General features: G+C 36.8%; 1 protein-coding gene across 3 annotated transcripts in view; it reads left to right on the forward strand.

Moving 5' to 3' along the window:
• LOC150101823 (RNA-binding protein 5-like) overlaps nucleotides 1-16,685 on the forward strand; it is a 455,027-nt gene that overhangs the window by 290,348 nt on the left and 147,994 nt on the right. For 2 of the 3 annotated variants that reach the window (XR_016549043.1, XM_090400660.1), the window contains exons 17-18: nucleotides 5,083-5,374; nucleotides 5,646-5,740. Coding sequence is in view for 2 of the 3 variants with exons in the window: in XM_090400660.1 (XP_090256786.1) it covers nucleotides 5,083-5,374; nucleotides 5,646-5,740 (387 nt within the window). In the remaining variant the exon portion in view is untranslated. The remainder of the gene's footprint in view (nucleotides 1-5,082; nucleotides 5,375-5,645; nucleotides 5,741-16,685) is intronic. The other variant, XM_090400661.1, reaches the window with a different exon arrangement.

Genomic DNA, 16,685 nt, shown 5'->3' on the forward strand with positions numbered 1-16,685 from the left:
CTACAGTCACTCCACTATCACAGTTCTCAAAAGCTTTAATTAACTGCACCCTTATCTCATTCAATATTGAAAAAATGGAGTGCTCCTTTTTCTACTTATAGTTTCTCCTTAATATCAGCCGTCATTTCAGAAAATGAATACAGGGATTCAGTCAATTGTATTATTTTGATATCTATTTCATAATGTTGTAGATTTCTCTGAAGAGCCTCATGTGCCAAATAAAATCAAATGCTTTCTGTAAGTCAATAAAATTATGGCAGTCTTTTTTTTATTTTCTTAATAAACATGGTAAGGTCAAGGCTAGTTGGTGAACGGACGCGCTATCGGAGAGCTCCTGAGAGATTTGTGATTTTTGTTGATTTATTGATGTTTTGGATTCAATTTAATGGACTTAAGTGTGTAATTTTGGTATATTATTGGAGCTTTATTAGCGTCGTTAGTGTACTAAAGTGTTTTATAACATAATCTATGTCGGGAAGTCGCCCCTAGATGAATTCGTAATGTGTAGTGTTCGTGCAAGCTCCAGATAAGATAAGTATAATTTTCAGTTATCGATACAAATTACTTAATATTGTGTAGTTTTGTTTTGTTTGCCTTGCGTATTTTAGGGCGTCTGTTTTTGGTGTGTTATAACGTATAATTTGACAAAACACGTTGCAAATAAGTATGGCACCTGTGCGAAGGAAAATGGCGGCCAGTAATGATGGTTCGCCATCCTTATCAAAGAACGGTAGTATAAAAGAAATGAGTCAGTGTACTAGCTGTGAAATGTACGCTTTGCGGAATGCGGTCGGAGTGTGGTTAGATGATAATAAAGGATTGAATGTGTGTAGAAAATGTAGGGAGAATGAGGAATTGAATTGTATTTCGGATCGTGAGTGTGATATTTTTGTCAACCTTCAGACTGAAAGAAATAGGGATATGACAAGAAACGGCAAGGTTGTACATGAAAATTGTGAGAGTGTGAATGATAGTATAAATGGTTTCTCAGAGAATAAAAAAGATGAGATAGATGCATTGAGTGAGATCGCATTGTTGAATAGTGCGATAGAAAAAGCAAAACAGCAGCTAGAGTGCATGAACAAAAGTAGACTGAATGAACCAACCAATAATAAAAGGTATGACAGGAAAAATAGACGTATGAATGTGAACATGAACAAAATGAAGGATAGAGTGCTGTATGGAGACTCATTAGTACAAGGTGTGTTAGTAGAGGATTTGACAAAATCGTACCAACCTGGTGCTACCATAAAGGACGTAACTGAGTCTATTAGAGAGCAAAAGGAAAGGGTGAAAGAAATGATTGTTGTGGCAGGTACGAATGATTTGAAAGGAGATAAAATGGAAATGATAGAAGACCTGAATGAATTGTTTGAGGTAGCAAAAGAAAAGAGTGAGAGAGTTAGAATGATTAGTCTTTTCCCACGGTATGACAGTGAAATGTTTAAAAGGAGGGCCATAATTGCAAATGACTTTATGCATGGGTTATGTATGACGAGTGGTGTGGAATTTGTGGACGTGTGGAGTGAGTTTGATGGGCGAAAGGATCTGTATAAGATGGATGGCTTGCATTTGAATGGTTACAGTGTAAGAAGACTTGAGAAAGTGTTGCTGAATGTAGTGGATGTGCCAATTCAGGGAAACTAGATTTGTTAAGGGGGGGGGGGGGGGAGTAGATATACAGTCCTTAGGGAGGCAGTTGAATGTAAGAATGAATATAATATGCCAGAGCAAATAAGGACAACAAATCTGAGTGGGATAGTTAATATAAGGCATCAAGGTAGGATTGAGGCTAATGGGGGTCTTAAATTCATGTACACTAATACTAGGAGTATTAGGAACAAGAAGGAAGAGTTTTTGGCCATGTTTGGCACTTCCAGACCACAGGTTATAGGTATTAGTGAAACATCGCTGACTGGATGATATAACTAGTGGGATTGAATGTGATGGGTATAGTGTGTTCAGGAATGACAGAGAGAATAAAATGGGGGGAGGAGTATTGTTGATGATAGCTGATGAGCTCCAGCCAAGGAGAAGAGAAGTTGAATTGCAGGATAGAGAAAAGAGCACATTTGAGGCCATTTGGTGTGAGATTGTGGCTAGCAGAACTAAATATACAATTGGGTGCTGCTATAGACCAGGTGATGGAAAAGATGGTGGTGACAGTATGCACAAGCAAATAGAAGAAATGGGTGGAAGGAGGGTGATTATTATGGGAGATTTCAACTATGGTCGCATTGATTGGAGTGAGGAGAGGACACACGGAAGGAAGGAACTGGATTTTATGCGGTTATTAAGGGATAACTATCTGCGACAGCATGTAATGGAAAATACTAGGGGTCAGAGAGTGCTTGACCTAGTAATTACATCTGAGGATTTGGCTGTAACAAATATGACCACATTGCCACCAATCAGTGAGAGTGATCATAGGGTCTTAACTTGGGAGGTGGCTAAAGGTGTAGAATTTTCAATTAAGACAGGGTACATGTGGAATTATCGGGCTGGAAAGTATGACAAGCTTAGGAGTTTGATTGGTTCAGTGCCATGGCATGTACAACTGCAAGGACTAGAAGTTGATAGTGCATGGGAGGTAGTTAAGAAGTGCTTGCATTAAGCAATGGCTGACTGTATACCTAGAGTCCGAATAATAAATCAAGTAGGGGTTAAATGGATGAATAACACCATTAAGCTTGAGCTGCAAAAAAAGAAACAACTATGGAGGGAATTTAAGGAGAAGGGTGACCGGCAGGCACATGAGCGGTATAAAGCGCAGGCCAGAAGGGTGACGAGTGTGGTAAGAAAAGCAAAAAAGGATTACGAAAGAACATTGGCCATGCAGGCTAAAGAGAATCCTAAACAGTTTTTTAGATATGTAGCAAGTAAAAGGAAAAATGTACATGGCAGATTGATTTTAAAGAATGCTGATGGTAGGGAGGTAACTGAATCAGTTGAGATAGTTGAGTTACTGAGTGAGCACTTTGCAAGAGTATATCATCCAGGTGGTGACATTGCAGAAACGAATAAACCAGTAGATGATACGGGAATTGTGGTTAATGAAGTTTAGGTGAGTAGTCTATTGCATAACCTCAATGTCAATACATCTGTGGGATTGGATGGTATACCAGCTCATGTTGTACGAGAAGCAGCTAAAGAATTGTCAGTATCCTTGACCATTTTGTTTAATTTGAGTCTCGGGTCTGGGTTAGTCCTGAGCGGGTTGAAAGAGGGGAAAATAGTTCCACTGCATAAAGGTGGTTCCAAGACTGCTGTTGTAAATTACCGACCGATTAGCATATCAGGAATCATTGTCAAGGTCTTAGAGAAATTAGTCAAGAAAAGAATACAGGATTGGATAGATGAAAATGGGATATTGTATGGGGGACAACATGGTTTTGTGAAGGGTAGATCATGCCTCAGTAACTTGCTCACGTTTTATAACACAGTGACGGCTGAACTGGATAGGGGTAATGGGTTTACAGTGATACTACTTGACCTTGCCAAGGCCTTTGATAGGATACCACATGGAACCCTAATCAGTAAACTGGAGCAGATGGGGATAGATATAGGGTTGGTGAGATGGATAGGAAGGTGGTTGAAGGAGAGATACCAGAGAGTGGTTTATTTAGGAGTGGAGTCTAAAAGACGTCTTGTGACTAGTGGAGTGCTGCAGGGCTCTGTTCTTGGACTACTGCTTTTCAATTTGTTCATCAATGATATTGGAAAGGATATGAGAGGAAGTGTTCACTTGGTTGCTGATGATGCAAAGTTGGATAGAGCAATTGTGAGTGCACAGGATGTCAAAATTTTACAGGATGGTTTGGAGGACTGGACTAGGAAAAATGGATGTCAGTTTAATGTGGCAAAGTGTAAGGTTATGCACTTTGGGGTGAAAAGAATAGCAGCAGTATATCGCATTGGTTGAACCATACTCCAGGAGATTGATGAGGCCAGGGATTTGGGAGTGTTGGTGGATAGGGAGTTGAAGTTTAGGGGGCACATTGCAAAAGTAACTAAAACAGCTCACCAAATCACTTGGCTTCTGAAAAATACTTTAACATGCAGAGACGAACAAGTTGTTGTTCCTCTGTATCGAGCCTTGATAAGACCCCATCTGGACTTCTGTGCCCAGTTTTGGCACCAGGGTTTCTTCGTGATGGGGAGGACGTGGAGAGGGTCCAGAGACGAGTGACCAAGATGATAGCATGTCTGTGGAATGAACCTTATGAGAATAGGTTGAAGATTTGTGGGTTGCAGAAATTGGACGATAGGCGAAGGAGGGGTGATATGATTGAGACATTCAAATTACTGAAGGGTTTTTATAAGATTGATCCAGAAGATATTTTTGAAAATATGACTGGTGGTGGGAGGACTAGGGGCCATGCATGGAAGCTGGGCAAGAGCATGGTTGACAAGGGTGTTAGAGCTAGGTTCTTTACTTGGAGAGTGGTAAATGAGTAGAATAAGCCTCCAGAGTCTGTTGTGGGTGCTACGACCGTGAATGAGTTCAAGGCAAGGCATGATAGATACTGTGTGAATGTTGAATAGTTGTTCTTGACATGATGTTAGGGCCTTCCTCGATGAGTCTGTCGACTCCTTGGAGTTTCCCGGAACAATAATAATAATAATAATAATAATAATAATAAAAAACATAATAAAATAATATGTCTATGTATTTTTTTCTCCAATAATGTTTAGTGTAAATATATAGTCTGTTGTACTCCCAATCATTCTAAATCTGGCCTGGAAGTCAGAAAAATTGTATTCCATATTTGCTTTGATTCGTAAGGGCAAGGTGTTCAAAATTGTCCTAAAATGATTGCACTGGTAGCCAAATACCCTTTGAAGAAAATTTTGGTATAGTATTTAAACTTGCATTTCGTGATATTTAGATTTCAAGATCATGCTCTGAATTTATATTTCTCTTTCCAATGCTAAGCTGTGGCAGTAATTAAATCTTCAGCTCAAATAATGACATAGAGTTCATATTTGAATTTTATTTTTTTAAATTAATTTTTAAAATTTTGAAAACTTGTGTGATTGAAAATCAATCACTAAGATATAAATTCTTAAAAATGTTCTTAGGCTCAAGTTTCCAATCTGGGTACAGTAGTGGTAAGTGGTGTTACTTATCAAAAGTATCCTGTGCCAGATGTGTCCACTTACCAATATGATGACTCTTCAGGTTACTATTATGATCCAACCACAGGCTTATATTATGATGCCAATTCTCAATACTATTATAACTCTGAAACCCAGCAGTATCTATATTGGGATGGAGAGAAACAGACTTATCTTCCTGCACCATCTTCTGCCTCAGCTTCATCAGGAATGGCTCAAGCTACAGCAGCCGCTGCAGCAGCAGCAGCTGCAGCAGGTATGCATATTTTTGTCTTTTCATAAGATTAAAGCTAAAACCGAAAATTCTATTTCTAAGTTAAAGTTTTGAGTTTTTAAATTTTTGTATTGAACCTGGAAATTTTCTTTTCATATATTTAGGAAATTAAGAAAGAAAACTTGATAGATTGGTTTAATTTTTTTACTTTTTTGATACTAAGTTTTGTAGTGAAATTAGTGAACTGTTATTTCATTAAAAATTAATTTTGTTTATTCTGAATTAGATATAATACTAATACATTTTTAAATAGCAGCAGAAGCGGATAGTTCTGCTCAAGGAGACAAATCAAAGAGTAAAGAGAAGGAAAAGCAAGATAAAGTTAAAATTGCAAAGAAAATTGCAAAGGTTTGAGTTCATTTATTTTTTAATTTAAAATTAAAGTAATATTCTCAATATATTTATAATATAAGTGGAATTTTTAATATATGCATTAATTTTTTTTAAATTTAACATTCATTGTTTACATCATTATCTAAATCAGTGAGATTTAGTAAGAAAAATGAGCTGTAATACTGTTAATTAATAGTTTCCAAGCAGAATTTAAAATTCTTTTTTCTATGTTTTTTGCCATTTGGCTCACTTTTTAAAAGGCACTTTGAAACAGATAACTGTATTATTATTATTGTAAGATGATTATTTTCAGTTTTGTGATATCATTGAGACTCCTAATGTAACTTCTATTTCATGAGTAAGAAAGATTTAAAAGAACAAGCTTTTTAAATAAATAAATAAATCCGCTACAAGTCTGCAAGATTCTCTGACTAAATTCAACAGCTGTTGTAATAGATATGGTATGAAGGTCAGCAATAAAAAGACAAAGACAATGAAAATAGGCAGAATCATTGAAAATGTCAACTGTGTTGTGAATGGAGAACCTGTGGAACAAGTGAAACATTTCAGCTACTTAGGCACGATTTTTACTGAAGATGGTAAATTAAATATAGAAATAGACAACAGAATCAGCAAAGTTGGCATGGTAGGAAGTCAATTGAATAATAAATTCATATGGAATAAGAGAGAAATTAGTCGGAACACTAAATTAGCTGTATACAAGACAGTTTTCAAACCAGTTTTAACTTATGGATCTGAGAGCTGGGTCAGAAGTAAAACACTTGACCAAATGGCAGATACGAGAGTCCTGAGAAAGATTATAGGCATGAACAGATGGCATCAATGGCAATATCATATTAAAAACGAGAATATTAGGAAAGACCTTGACATTGTCAACATCCAGGAATGTGTTAGCAGAGCTAATCTCAAGTGGTATGGTCACTTAAACAGAATGGGTGAAGAAAGATTAGCAAAACAAGTGTTCTCTGCCAGGTTGGCAGGAAAGCGACCCAGAGGAAGACCAAGATATAGGTGGATTGATACGGTACAAAGTGCCTTATATGATAGGAATATAAGATCTGATAATGTTGGAGTCTTGACAAGTAACAGACTGATTTGGAGGAAAATTATAGATAGGAAGTTAGTAATGATGTAATTTTTTTCATGTATTACTATCATATCCTGTACACCCCTTGAGGGTACATGGCAGGAATTTGATGATGATGGGCTTTTTAAATAAATATGAAATTTACATAATTTGAGTTTTTTTGTTTTTTTTTTCCAGTAGAAGTTTATCTTAGGGCATTCAGAGGAAAAAGGGAATCTGAATTATTATTTTTTTGGCTTAAATCTTTCTGCATAAAACTCAGTAATCAGTACAGATTTAACTTAACATAAGTATAAAATGTAAATCACTAAAAGACTTCTTCTGCAGCTTTTCCCACTTAAGTAGGTCTGCATTTCCTCCTCCCCTGCACATCCATCTGCATGACCTTTCTTCCCACCTACTCTTCCTCCCTCCTCATCACATGACCAAACCATCTCAGTTTCCCTTTTTCCTCTTTTTCCTCAGTTTCCCTTTTTAGGAGCCAGTGTGGCTCCTAAGTTCGTAACTTTCACTGTTCCCCTTGCATAGTAATTTCTCAGACGATCCTTTCTGGCCACACTGCACATCCACCTACGCATTCTCATCTCCGCTGCCTCCATCCTGCTGATGTTATTTTTCCTCAGGGCCACAGTATCCATAGCATATGTCATAGCTGGTCTCACTACTGTCCTGTAGATGTTGCCTTTTAGATTGATCGGCATCCTCTTATCGCATTGCACTCCAGCCATCTCTCTCTCCAGTTCTTCCATCCTGCTTGTATCCTGCATCCCACTTCCTTCTCAGCCTCACCATCCTCCTTCATTGTTGAACCTAAGTACCTAAAGTCACTGACCTTCCTGATGACATCTCCTTCCAGCTCTAGATCTGTCTCCTGGTTGCCATGCACATTGCAACACATATACTCTGTCTTACTTCTGCTCAGTCTCATATCTCTCTCTTCCAGTACTTTTCTCCAACTTTCCAGTTTAGCTGCCACTTCTTCTCTTGATTCTGCGCACAGCACGATGTCATCTGCATACAATATAGTCCAAGGTGCGTCTTCTCTCACCTCCTCTGTCACCACCTCCATCACAATATTAAACAGGAACGGACTTAATTCTGACTCTTGATGCAAGCCAACTGTCACTGGAAAACTTTCTGTCCCTCCCAGGCAGGTTCGAACTCTTGTCTTCACATTTCTGTACATCTCCTGCGCACCAACCTGACATATTTTTCTGGTACCTTCTTCTCCCTCAAACACCTCCAGACTTCTAGCCTTGGCACTCTATCATACACTTTCTCCAGATCAATAAAAACCAGGTGTAGCTTCTGTTGCTTCTCTCGAAACTTTTTCATCATCTGTTGTAACCCAAAGATAGCATCTGTCATCGATTGACCAGACATGAAACCAAATTGCTCCTTTGCAATCTCCACCTCCTTCCTTAGTCTTCCATCAAGAACCCTCTCTAGGATCTTCATTGTATGGGACATCAACTTTATTCCTTTGTAATTCTTAGTCTTGGGCATCTCCTTTACTCTTGTAGATGGGGGGACAAGAGTACTTTCCCCTCCATTCCTCAGGTATATTTTCCTGTTGACAAACTTTTATGAAGAGGTCTCACAGCAGGTCAAAAAGACCTTTTTTTTAAAAATCACTTCTTCATTGATTTTGGCAATAATAACTAATCTCAAACCTTTAGTTTGTTACTTACTGCAAATTCAGTCATGCCAGTATTTTGGAGCATTCTGTAATGCTGCCTTTTACGACAATATACAATTTGCTACTTTTTATTGGAAAGATCTGAGCCTAACTTTCACGCCTATCTAAAATGCAGGGAAATTGCAATGGAAAAGCTTATGAATTTTTGCAAACTCTCCTTTCTGTGAAGGTAAGTTAGCTTGTTGCATGGGATGACAGCAGGGTTTTTCATCCCAGAGGAAGAAAATGAAGAACACATAATTCACTTCCCTCACAGCCTTAGCTGCTTTGGTGATAATTCCATCTGTTGTATATTGTCATTTATGAATTGTATTCTGTTTCTTTCTCTCTCACTCTAACCTTTTCTCCTTTACATTCTAGGCCTCATGCTTTATCACAATCAAGGAACTTAGCATCATGTAAACATTCCTGTCATATTAAAATGGCTAATCATGTCTGTATAGTATTCTTTATCTGTTCTGTGTCATGTATTTAAGTAGATATTTAGCATTATTTTTTCTTTTCCTCTTTGGTTTTTCTCCATCTTCTCTAGGTTGCATCTCAGTCTGTAATGTCAATACTCTGCAGTTGAAAAGATATGAGTTTGTATCTAGTCTAGGATATGCAGAACCTTTATAATGGATTTTCAGCTGAAGTTAAATTTTGCCAGTCTTGCCAGGCAATTTTGTATTTTGTTTCCTTCACAAAGCATTCAAAGCAAAAGAACACAGATGATTAACAGACACAGTATGCAGACCCCACACTCTTATTGGCCATAATTCAAGCAATCTTCCCAACTCTAGGCTGCTATAAGAGTCAGTCTTGATTGCTTCTTACACTCAGCCTAAGAATTGATTGAAGTGAATCCTGCTTACCTAAATAATGTTTTTAAGAGATAAAGCGGCATCAGCATATGCTATTAGTGTGTGTGTGGGGGGGGGGGTATCTTACATCTGTTATTAAAGGAACTAATAACAGATGTATTTGTTACAGAAAGTGATTACCTCAGAAAGGTGTATTATGAATTTGGAGTAGTAGTTTTTGGTTTTGTTAATAACAAACAAGCAAGTCTTATGAAAATCTACTAACAGAATAAATGAAATAGCAGTTCTTTTTTTTATATCTGAATATTAACCTATTTCACTTATTCTTCATTGCTGATAAGAGCTGCTTACTGCACATCTCGTAAAATTGATAAATTTTACGAGATGTGCAGTTACTCCAAAAGACCAGCTATTTGCTGGTCTTTTGGAGTAATATTTTTTTAAAACTTATGGATCAGTGATGCTTTGAATTTTTTTAATGGGAATAAAATATTTATTTGATAAATATACTTAAAATTACCATAAGACTAGTAAGTACATTGCTATTTAGATATTCAGCCATCATTGCAAGATACCATCGGTTGTTGCTATAGAAAACTTACTGACCACAGGAATAGTTTGTTGCGAATATTCTTGAAGATGAATAATGGGCTTTGGTTAGAAATTTTGATAGTTTTCTATAGTGAGTGAATTTCTAGCATGTCCTAGCAAACACCATTATTATAATGGTGTTTGCTAGAGCATGATTCAGTTGTATTACGGTTCTGAAAGGAAAATGAAACCATTTTTTAAGTGTCAGCAGACCTCACTTGATTGAATAGAAAGAACAAGTTTAAGTACTGCTCATTGTATAATAATTACAAGCAGTTCTTTCACATGCAAGAAGTATATGAAGGTGACTGGAAAATGTTGAAGTTAATAGATTAATAAAGTAGAAAATTGCCAATTAGAATGCATGGTATGTTTTGTTAATTTATTTTTAACATTACTGATGAGAACACAGACTAAGAAAATAATACTATTTATTAACTTATTTACTGATATTTCACTGGTATTATATCCAGCATCTTCAGAGCATAAAAACAGTTTGTCACTGTAGGCTAAACAACAACAATCTGGCATAACAATGGGACTAGTTTAAACAATTGCAATAGACAACACAAAGACTAAAGTCCTAATTAGGTGCCATTTATGTTTAAAAATAAAGAAAAAGAACAGAGAGAGAGAGAAAGTAGATATTAATTAGGTTTTAAGATAACTGTCTCCCAAATTTTTGGCAAATTTATACAACCCTACTTGTTGAGGTTTGGAGTGTGTTACAAGGTTTCTGTTGATTCCAAAAACAATCTCTCTGACTTATAATGACTTCTGTGTAGCACTTTTGTTTTTTTCCAATTGATCCTGTGTGCAGGGGTATCTAAGGCATGTGAAGGTGAGTTAGCTGGTTGCATGGGATGACAGCAGGGTTTTTCATCCCAGAGGAAGAAAATGAAGAACACATAACACACATAATAGAACACATAATGGTCTAGAAGCATGGGCTTCTAGACCCGACTTGCCATAATGACAGTGCCGGATGTATTTTTCACTAAGGCAGATGTCAACAGTTCTTCCTGTCTGTCCACAGTAAGCTCGGTCACATGAACAGGACACTTCATAGACTCCTGGTTGTGATAAAGAAGAGATTCTTTATCACATCCATTCACCCAAGGATGAGAGTTGCCAATTCGACACTCTAGATATCTTTTCAGATGTGCCTTGAATGTATGGGATGGTGACAGTTCTGCTGTAGCCTTCTGTGGTAGACAGTGGGGGGGGGATTCTGGGGAGCATTTAGTATTTTTTTCTATCTTATGGGGATTATAGCCATTGCTTAAGAAGGTGTGACATAAGTGAGTGAGTTCAGCAGTGAGAGCATTGTCATTGAAACAAATCACTCTAACTCTGTGGGTTAGTGTTTTTTAGGATACCATACTGTTGAGATGGGTGATGATGTGACTGTTTGTGCAAATATCTCCCTGTATGCATAGGTTTTTTATAAACCAAAAAATTATAAGAAACCATCTGGAAGATGTGTGATTAGCGTATCCAGGAAGGGCAGACAGTCATTAGCTTCCGGTTCCATTGTAAAGTGAATTTTTGGATGTTGGCTATTTAAATGTGCTAAGAATGTAGTTAATGTATCTGGACCATGTGGCCAAATAGCATGCACTGGTTCTAGCTATCAATACAGCCAATGCTGTATTGGTAGCTAGCTTTTCCATGTGTTCTGTGTAGAAATTGGCTGGGTGGGGGAGAGGGGAGCCATTGCTGTCCCATCTAATTGTTTGTATATTTTCCCTTTCCATGTAAAATAACCTACATGTACTGTGAATTTAAATAGTTCAAATATATCAGGGGGGAGTGCGACTTTAGCAGATCAAGGGTTTCAATTAACAGTACATTTGTGAATATCGAAGTGATATCAAAACTCACCATTATGTCTGAGCTTTTTTAAGGCATGGTTTTCTGAAATACTTATTAGGTGGACATAATTTTTTACAAAGGAGGGAGAATTGATTGTGAGAGTGTCTAGTAGTAGTTTAGCTAAATGTTTAGCAAGTTTGTATGTGGAACTGTATGCTATCTACAATAGGGAGTAGGGGTGCACCTTGTTTGTGAATTTTAAGTGCTCTATATATTCTGGGTGGTTTAACATGGAAAGGCTTGAGTTAGCTGTTTCTTTAGGTCAGGAAATTAGTTTTTTTTTTTTTCTTTCAATAATTTGCACACTTTATTCTTTTGTGAATAGTGGGATCTCGATCTATAAAATTATCTAAGAGTAATTACATTACTGGATATGCAAAGAGGATTTATGAAACATTGGTACTCCTTTTGTGTACCAGCAGGTTAAAGACAGAGCATTATTTCAGTTAGAGCATTGGACAAAAACGGACCAGCAGTCTAGCACCTAAATGATAATTTCCAAAGATGACAGAAACCAAACTGAAAAGTTAAAAGATGAAGAATTCAAAAATTAATCTCACTAAAGTAGAAGTCCACAAATTCTTTGGAGATATTATTTGAAAGGTTTTGCGGTAACAATAAAAATGAAAATTATCATGAGCTGAGTGATCATTGCATAACAGGTTACCACAAGAAGAGGTCAGGTTGTTACTCAAAATTGATTTCCATCAATCTTACCTAGATTTCATTTCTTTCCCAAAAATTTGTGTGATCACAAGCAGAGTAAATAGTTCAGAACACCATAGTGATGGAGCAAGGATGCCACAGAAAAAGAATCGCAGTGTGATGGGAGACTTATTGATTGTTTCTTCAATGAGAGAGAGATAAAAAGAGAGACAGACATGGGTTCTTACAAGAGGTAACATATAAGTCACTTTAAATTTGTGTTTATATTTAATTCCCCCCCCCTCCCACACACACACACACTTGCTTACTGTAAATATAATGAGGTCAGGTAGGTCTTGCCTCGGTAATTTTTTCACATTTTATAAGGTGACAGCAGCAGCATTGGATAAAGGAAATGGCTACACCTTGAAACCGCTGGCCTTTACAAAGGTATTTGACAGAATACCACATGAAAAACTATTAACATAAGTTAAAGCAAATTTGAATGGATATGAGGTTGTGGCATGGAAAAGGGGGCAGCTGATAGACAGAGGATAGTGTTTGGCAGGGGTATCCAACTTGCGGGCTGCATGCAGCCCTGGACTGTTAATAATGCGACCTGATAAGATCTTAAACTTCTAACATTATTATGTGATGAGAAAAATATGCTGTCTTTCTTTCCATTTTAATACAGGAATTTGAGAATAGGTTTCAAGATTTTCAGAAAAAGTTATAAAATTTGTTTGTATATCTGCGACTCCATTTTCAGTTGATATAAATACATTATCTTCGAATTTTCAAATGGGATGTATAGAGTTGCAATCAGATATTCGACTCAGAGAAAAATTTGATCATGCCTCTTTGCTAGAATTTTATAAGCTTATCTTCCCAGAGAAAAATATCCTTTGCTTCACAAATCGCACTTTATTAATGTCATTGCTTTTTGGTAGTACGTATATTTGTGAACAACTATTTTCAAGAATGAAGTATATGAAGAGTAAAGTAGATCAAAAATTTCTGATGAGAACCTTGAGAGCTCACTATAAATTGCAACCACTTCCATCAATCCAGACATTGATGCATTGGTTTCACATAAACAAGGCCAAATATCTGACTAGTTTTGTGTTTATGCTGCCCCCTTTTTTTAAATATTATAATAAAAAATAAAAGTAAAGGAAGTTTTTTTATGTATATATATTAACTGTATTATACATTTTATATGCGTCCCAAGACAATTCCTCTTTACTCAGTGTGGCTCAGGCAAGCCAAAAGGTTTGGACACCCATGGTGTATGGTATGCTATGGTGGAGTGGAATCGAGGCAAATGAGGGTGACCAGTAAAATGTCCCAGGGCTCTGTACTAGGACCATTACTCTTTAATTTGTGTGCATTAATGATATAGCGGAAGATTTGAAGGGAGATATTCAGTTGTTGCCAATGGTTCAAAACTAGGGAGAGCAATAGTTGATAAAGACAATGTGGCTAGGATGATTTAAATAAATTGACAGTGTGGGCAAAGGACAGTGGTTATCAATTCATTGTAAGGTAATATGCTTTGGGATGAAATGATTACATTCTTCATATCATGTTGATGTTACTAGTTTACAGGAAATTGATGAGTCTAGGGATCTTAGGATGATGGTAGATAGAAATTTGAAATTCAATATTGCAACAGTTGGCAAAACAGCTCAGAGGATTACTTGAATGCTGAAGAAAACATTGACAAGAAAAGGTAGAGAGGTTATTATCCCTATTTATAAGGCTTTATGATTCAGCCACATGTTGACTACTGTGCACAGATTTGGCTGCCTGCATTTCTTAGGGATCAGAAGGTGGTGGAGAGGATTTAGAGATAGGTGACCAAGCTGGTGACAGGTCTGTGGAATGTTCCATATGAGGATGTGTGTGTGTTGCAGAGTTTATCAACTTATGATAAACTTACTAGGGTAATCTGAAAAGTTCTCAGCCTAACAATGAAAAAACGAATCTATAATTTCAAAATTATTTTTATTTGTCAACATAATTTCCCTTAAAACTAATACATTTATTCCAGTGATACTAGAGCACCATTATCCCATCCCTGTAGTGGTTCTCAGTAAGATCTGCAAAATACCCTTCTACAGCTGCAATCACTTCTTGAATTCAAAGAAAAATGCTGACAAGTGAGGAAGAGTTTTAGTTTTTGGGAAGAAATAGAAGTCAGAGGGAGCCAAATCTGGGGAATAGGGTTCCAACAATTCATAGTGCAGATCCCTTAATTTTCCCATTGCCAAAACACTTTTGTGGGCAGGTGCGTTGTCCTGATGAAAGATGATTTTTTTCTTCTGCAAACCGGGTCTTTTCTCACGAATTTTTTCGTCTAATCTGGTTAAAAGATTGGAATAATATTCATCGGTTATTGTTTTACCCTTTTCAAGATAATTAATAAACAAAATGCCTTTAGTATCCCAAAACACCGATACCATGACCTTTCCTGCTGATGGAACCGACTTTGTCTTTGTTGGCACTGAACAACCGGCTACTGTCCACTGTTTTGACTGCTGTTTGGATTCTGGTGTATAATTGTGAATCCAAGTCTCATCCATAGTAATAAATCGACACACAAAATCAGTTTTATTCTTATTAAAACGCTCTAAGCACTGTTCAGAGATTTTCATGTGAGTGTGTTTTTGATCTGCTGTGAGCAACCACAGCGCCTATCTTGCACAAAGCTTTTTTATTTGCAATTCTTCATGCAAAATATATTCTACATGTTCTTTTGAAATGCCTGTAGTCTCAGCAATTTCATGCACTTTGACTTGCCGGTCATCCACTACCATATCGTGCACTTGATTAGTGATTTCTGGTGTTACACTTTTTGGATGTCCTTCATGTGGATCATCTTCAAGGGTGGTACGGCCACATTTAAACTCGGCAGCCCATTTCTTAATTGTTGAAAATGAAGAAGAAGAAGAGGCTCGAATTAATTCCTTTTGGTATTAAACCTTCTTTTACAAAGAATTTTGTAACTGCATGATACTCAATTTTATCCATTTCAAGGAATACAGACAAACTTTTGCTTCAGACAGCTGTATAAAACAAAATACTTGATAGAATGACTTTCAATTTCACATGGATGCTTATGGCAGATGTACCACCTTAGAAAGTAAAAAAAATCTTGCCGACAATGTTGCTATCTGTGGTCGAGGCTGAGAACTTTTCAGACCACTCGCATATAAGTTTCTAAAGTGATTCTATAAGATTGACACAAAAGAATCACTTTAGCAACTTATTGACCTTGCTAATCACACTCTTAGAACACATGGAAGTTGTCTAAGAGTGTGGTTAGTAAGAGTGTGTGGACTAGGTTCTTTACTGAGAGAGGGTGGCAAATAAGTGTAAAGGATTGCCAGAGGTGGTTGTGAATAGGTTTAAAGGAGATGTAGATAGGTATTGTGTTAATTTGATAGAGTACAATTATTGAATTTTGGATTTTAATAAATATAATTTAAAAAATTCTAATTTTTTATGATTAAAAAATTAAAAAAAAATATAAATGTAATGGAAGTTTTTTTCCCACTTGGTTAGACTATAATAAATTTAGTTTAATCCTTTATCCAAGTGTAAGCAAACAAAGTTTGCACCTGAAGTATCTTCAAGACTGAGGCAACTCGTGGTAAAGGTGGACCAAGCTCTCATCACTCCTTGTCTTAATATCTCCCATAATGCAAAGCACATCTCCTTGCAGACATGTATAATGCTATTCATTAAGGGAAGGGCCACTACCCAGACCAGTTTCGACCTTTATTGAGGTCTCATCAGTGAGAGCCAGACCCAAAAGTGGTGCTGTCGCTTCATTCATGACGTATCTACATAATATTATATTCTTCCAAAAGTCTATGGGTTTTTTCACCCTCAGTGGCAGCAATAGCCTGAGCAAAAGTGTTTCTTAAATCATATGCTTTGAAGACAGCAATAACACCCTGGCCCATGGGTGGCAGGAGTAAGGTGGTATTTTGATGAACTGTTAATGGGAGGTTTCCATGAGTATTTGTAAATTGCATACATCATAAATTTGAGGACTGACTGTACTAATGCCAGAAGCATATGAGAGAGGAATATTTCTGTTGAAATAGCAAAATCATCACCAAAAAAGACTGGAAGTATAACAGGGAGGACATGTAAAAGACTATGTATTTGAGGCTATATAGCAGGGATTGCCATCTATACGTCCTTTAGGAGTCAAAATAATTCCTGTAA

Source organism: Typopeltis vanoorti, chromosome 11 (assembly GCF_054136105.1).
Source record: "Typopeltis vanoorti isolate ZY-2024b chromosome 11, IOZ_Tvanoo_1.0, whole genome shotgun sequence".
NCBI lineage: Eukaryota > Metazoa > Arthropoda > Arachnida > Uropygi > Thelyphonidae > Typopeltis > Typopeltis vanoorti.